The sequence below is a fragment of the Oenanthe melanoleuca genome, chromosome 7 (assembly GCF_029582105.1).
Source record: "Oenanthe melanoleuca isolate GR-GAL-2019-014 chromosome 7, OMel1.0, whole genome shotgun sequence".
In the NCBI taxonomy this organism is placed as follows: Eukaryota; Metazoa; Chordata; class Aves; order Passeriformes; family Muscicapidae; genus Oenanthe; species Oenanthe melanoleuca.
The window spans coordinates 15,922,611-15,928,610 of NC_079341.1; the positions used below are offsets into that span (position 1 = coordinate 15,922,611).

The 6,000-nt window shown below is 42.6% G+C and overlaps 1 protein-coding gene across 1 annotated transcript in view; it reads right to left on the reverse strand.

The window, feature by feature from the left end:
- The window catches only part of MTX2 (metaxin 2), a 31,542-nt gene extending 26,809 nt beyond the window's left edge, over positions 1-4,733 (reverse strand). Inside the window, exon 1 of the mRNA XM_056496957.1 lies at positions 4,553-4,733. Coding sequence (XP_056352932.1) covers positions 4,553-4,592 — 40 coding nt within the window. The 5' untranslated portion in view covers positions 4,593-4,733. The remainder of the gene's footprint in view (positions 1-4,552) is intronic.
- Between the last annotated feature and the right edge of the window lie 1,267 nt (positions 4,734-6,000).

Sequence of the window (6,000 nt, forward strand, 5' to 3'; positions counted from 1 at the left end):
AAAAAGAAACACACATGCAGTTGAGCTTTGAAAGTTCTTGCTAGGAATGCAAACATTACATTGGTTTCACTGTCATTATACCACAGCTAGAAGGCAGAACTTAAAAATTCCCATCTCTCAGCATTTTTACTTTCTAATTCAGTATGTACAAACCATTTTTTTTTAGTTGAGCTCCCATTCTCCCCAATAAGACTTTTCCTGCATTCTTTGCAGCATCACTGGAATTTTTAACTTTGATGTTTCAAATACTTCCTGAGCATTTCATGGGTTTTATTACTATATAAAACTTATTTCAGTTTGTATTAAAACATCCATCCATGTGATATCTATGTCATCTTAATAACTAAAGACCAGAATTTAAAGGTAATAATAATAAAAATTTGAGAGCAAGGTGGGTACTTTCTCTCTCTCCTCACCATGGCTTGTATGCAGCTGCAGTTTCTCATCCACTTTCAAAAGAGACAGCTGAAAATGCCCAGCAGTGTACATGTGATGCCTTTGCTCAACTAGAGCAAAGAACAGCAACCATGCTCTTTCATTTATTCATGTTCTGAAAAAAAGTGACTCACCTGGTCCAAACCTACAGGAACAGACTAGGTTAATGCCTGAGGACAGTCAGAGAATAGAGCATTCAAGAACCAGAGAGAAAACAGGAGTGAGAAAGAGAAGAAAAATCTGATTCCTCTCCAAAGTTGTTCTCATGATTTGCTATTTTCTTCTATGACCTCTTCTTGAGCTGAGGCTCCAAAACAGCACTCTCATCCAAACCACTTATCACAGTTTCATCAGCCAATGGAAGTTTACTTGAAATTCAAACTGGACATCAAAATAGGTGCTACATTTGGTTTACTAATTTTGTTATCATTATTTCTAGAGCAATCACATTTCTGGAATGAGAAGACAACACTTTAGCAGAAAACATGTAACAATAAAATGCTGATTAGAGAAAGACTGCTTAGTCTTAATGGAGACAGAAACAATTATAGAAGCATGCTCTATTACAAACTGTAATTATGCTGCTGATTAAAAACAAGAAATAACAATATTTCAAAATGAAATATGTACTATACTACAATAATTGTGAAAGTAATGTTTTCTCCGACCTAAAAAGAAATAGATTGGATAAGCAATCCACTCAAAGGATTGGTCCAAATCAAGTCATGAAACTTGTCTGAGCACAAATTGGCAGGAGCAACATAAGAAACTTGTTTATTGAAACTGAAAAGAAATTAAAAGGGATTCCTTTCAGCTTGCTTACGAAATGAAAAGCACACATGTAGAAAACATTGTAAGATAAAAACATGTAACCTGACAAATTTGGTATTTTCAATAAACTTATTTTTTTCATTACAAGAACCTCTGCAGCAGGCTTAAACAATCTCTGTTGCCAACGACCTATTTTAAGAAAGAATAACTATTTTTTCCACCTTGCACATGGATGAAGAACTAACATTTACCTATGCACATTTTGATGCACAAAATGCACACTCAGCTTAAATATCGTGTCTTTACGTGTGGGAACAATTTAGGTGGCCAGGTTTGGCTCCCTATGAATTTGTTCTCAGCCAGACTGAAGCTTGTCTCGATACATAAAACATGCACATCAAAGATTTATTTGTACTCTGGCATGCCACACTGGAGGCAGCCTCACTATGAACATAAAACACCTGAAGGCAGAAGGGCACCTGCTTTTCACACTGCACTCATTTCCCTCAGTATGAAAACCAGCCTAAGACCCTTGGACATAACTGCAATAAACAGAAGTCGTTTTCCAGAGATCAAAGGACAAACAATAATTATTATTTTCTCTCTTTTGATCACTGACCTAAAACTAATGTATTTTGGGGGAAAAAAATAAAGCCTATTGAGTAATTTAGTGATCAATTAAACGTATTTTCAACAATCGTTTAGAGATTATTTGAGCAGTCAGCTTCTCAAAACTACCAGTTAGAAAGATTAATGTTGTAGACCACTTGAAAGCTGGCACTCTAATTCTTCTTACAGTATAAACATTCATTTCCTATCCTGTTAATATGTGATTGATGCTGAGCTACTCTAAATAAATTCTCTACCATATTATTCAATTAATAATTTCTACAGTTTAGAAATGGATGATTTAAACCGTGATGCTTCTTTTTCATGAATGCTTGCAACACATGAAGCTATGGAAATATTTGTTTATTATTCCTTGAGACATAATATCAACCTCTTTCTATTTCTGAATGAGCAAATGGCTGAATGCCACTAATGCAAGCATTACACTCCACACAGGTGATTCAGTCATAGCTTTGTATTTAATCATTAATGCCTCGAGCAGCAGGCTGTGCCCAGAATGCTCAGGTGAATTGCTCAGAGAGGATGCTGAATTACTGCAACACTGCAAGCAGGCTGAGAACTGATGGACACAGAAATACTGAGGCTGGAAGGCACTGCTGGGATGCCCAGGGTAAGCTGCAGCAGGCTGCCCATCTCCACTCTCCTCCAGAGATGCAGACTGCACAGCTGCACTGAGCAACCTGCTCCAATGTTAAATCATCCTCACACTGAAAAAAGTTTTTCTTACATTCAGATGGTGTTTTTTGTGTTTGTTTGTGCTGATATGGTGAAAGTGGATGCACAAGGCACAGGCATGTTGAAGATAGGCAGGACTTTAAAAACAATATTCAAATACATACACAAAAAAGTTGATGTGTAAAAGAAAGCTAGGATTCTCTTCACTACTAAAACCCTCTCCTCAGCTTTTAAAACATTTCTAGAAAACCAATTATGCTGAGCTGATTGTCTCAAGTACTTGAATGTAAGGACCCACGCATTATAGCTGTTACATGTTAAGAGCAACAGCAGCTTGTTGCAACTGTTATGACAGAGGGACATCATCATGAACAGGACCTCCAATGAAAAGCCAATGAAATTTCATTTCTAGGAACGTGGAAAAAAATCTCAATCATTCACAACCAGAGATATGGGATAAGATGCTATTTAAACAAGTGTTATTGTTAAGCAGTATTTTTTCCTTGCAGATACACCATTTTTCTTCCCCACAAACATTCCTAGATTTGGGAGATATTTATATCTTCTCAGTACCAGAATTAAGTACTCCTTGTGTCTGTGTTAACATCTCAGGAAATCCAGACGTGTGGTGGGTATTGGCCAAGATCCTGGTTAACCTTCTTTTAATTTGAAAAACCTTTTATATGAACAAATTGAGCAATTTTTCCATCACTTATTTTCAATCTGGACATAGTGCTTAATACAGACAAGCTTACCTGCTGGCAAAGGTATCTTTTATTTTTAAGGCAGGTAACTGCTTTTGAAACTGTGAAACAACCACTTTTTTAATAAGAGAGCAATGAGATGCCTACATACAGTATAGTCTTGAATTCGTATTTGTAATTGAAAAAATAAGTATTAGCAAGCTGTTACTCTAGAATATTCATAAAGGTTACAGAGCAGACAGGACAATCTACTCATGTATGTCATTATCCTTGTATTTCACAATATAAATAAAATATAGCAAAGAGAATGGCACCGTATTCTCCACATCCCAAGGATCCAGGGGCTGCCCTCAGAACACCAGCATGGCTTGTGCTAACATGTATCAGCAACTGCCAACTCAGGAGGCAGCACAACTTTCAAGCTTGGCTGTGGGTTCCTCTACAGACCCAGACTGAAGACCCACCACCTTCACACGACCTACAAGTCAGAGAACATTCATAATAGAGAATTCAACTCAGGTTCTTATATTGAGGCCTCTCCCAAAGCAGCAGAAGACCCAGCTCCTGAGACAAAACTCCAGCATCCTCCTCCACAGGTCAGTACTAATCAACATGCCGCTCACTTTGTGTATTTCTCGTCTGGGAGTTTTCATAGCAGCAAAAAATCAATAGGGAATAAGAAGAAAGGAGAAACTGACCAAGGCACTTATTTTAAACATGCAACACACTAACTGCGTTTTGAACACAGTGTTTTTGAACTGTGTTTCCCGACCTAGGCATGACCTCAGGTTTATGTTTTGTTTTTTTCTTTAAGAGCTTATTATAATTTTTTGCGGCATAACCCCAGGGTGACGCACACCTCTGTCTCATCTCAAGGTCACGTCCAGCTCAGCAGCACTGGCAGGGCAGAGGTGCTGTCCAGCAGGAGCTGCCCGCGGGGCGCGGGGCACGGAGCACCCACCCGGCCCACGGGCACGGCACCGCGCTCCGGGCCCTCCCACGCAGCGGGGCTCGGCGCCAGCTGCCACTCTTACAAACACGGCGCGGTTTCCTGCACCACTGAAGAAAATTAAGCCGTTTCAAAGTTAATAAATGAGAGTAACGCCCAGCACATGGTAATGGAGGCCACGGAGGAGGGCTGCTGCTGGCCGCTGAGGAGCCGTGCGGAGCGGCCTGGCCCCGTGCCCGGGCCGGGCTCTCGCGGCACCGCGGCCCCCAGCCCACCGCAGCCGCTCCCGGCCGCCGCGGCCCCATCCCGAGGGTCACCCCGGGGACCGAGGCCTCGGCAGCTCGGCACCGCCCTCGGCCCCGGCGTCCCGCCCGCCCCCGCCGCTCACCGGCCAGCTGGGTCACGAAGGCCTCGGCCACCAGCGACATGTCGCGGCGGGCGGGCGGGCCGAGGGCACGCACAGGAACTGGGGCCGCGCCGCCGGCGGGGCAGCGACTGCATCCGGGGCCGGGGCGGGGCCCGCGGCTCCCCCGCCCGCGGGGCTGCGCTCGGGCCGCCGGGCCCGGTGCGGAGCGGCCCGGGCTGGCAGCGGCTGGCGCTGCCCTCCGTTAGCCAGCCCGAGGGCAAGGCCGGGAACCGCCGGCGGAACGGCGCTGCCGCTCAGCTCCGCGCCCCTGCGCACAGACACCGGCGCTCCGAAACGCTCCCGAGGCGACTCGGGGCGATGGAACTCGAGGGAACAGCTGCCTTTGCTTCGTCCCAAGTTGGGAGTCTTAATTCCAGGAGACAAACGCTGCTTTTTGGAATGTGCACCTTGCCTTTAAGCAACCATAAATTTATTGATCTTAATTCTGTAATATAAAGACTACTTAAGTGTTGGAAAATGCTATAAAATTACATACCCAGTATGTTGATTGCAAAAAAGATAAAGGATGTGTGAATTACTTGTTCCATTTTCTTGCAGTCCCTCTTGATCCTCATTTCTTCAGGCACACTTTAGTAAGAATTAAAATATTTTATCAATTATTATTTACGCTACTGTGAAGGACAGAGAGCAAAACATTTCAGTCTTGTAAAATCTTAAATGTTTTATGTACAAAAGACATGGGATATAAACACGTATTAATGTTTGCAAAGTATGTGAAACTCTTCTGGTGATACTTACTATTGACTCATTCTTCACATGAATATGTTGAATATATTCTTCACATGATAGTGGAAGCTTGCTATTAGAGCAGGAGCAAAAGCAGAAGAGCCAGTAGATACACTGGAACAATGGACTGAGGACTTAAAACAGTGATGTGGAAGAGAACTGGTTATTTTTGAATGCCAATGAAAGCTTCATTTCTAATTACAGCTGTAAGTTGAATAGCATTGCAATTACAGAAACTCAGCAGTTTTGAGAAGCTGAATGGCTTTGCATTAAGAGATTGCAAGAGTCTAAATTAAGCTGGTTTGGGCTATTTGAGTCCTTTCATCATCAGCAGTACTTAGAAGGCTAAAAACACAAGCCATGGGGCAAAAGGCTGAGCTTGTACTAGGGATAAGCTGGGCCAAATCCATATATTAGCAGCCAATTAGAAAATAATGTTTCTTTGTAGAGCTCAGTTTGATACAAAGAAGTCATCTGCAGTAATGGAGGTGGATGATGCAAACTAAATCAGAGAACAAAAATCAGGAAGTAATCTGGCAAGTATGAGCAAATAAATACCAACAGAAATCTGCTGCCAACTCCAAACAATTAGCCAAAAGAGGAGGAGAACTGAGTGGTGCTCAGGCCATGCCTCCAACAAGTGGCAGAACACAAATGCTCAGCCTTCTGTCTCTGGGACAGGA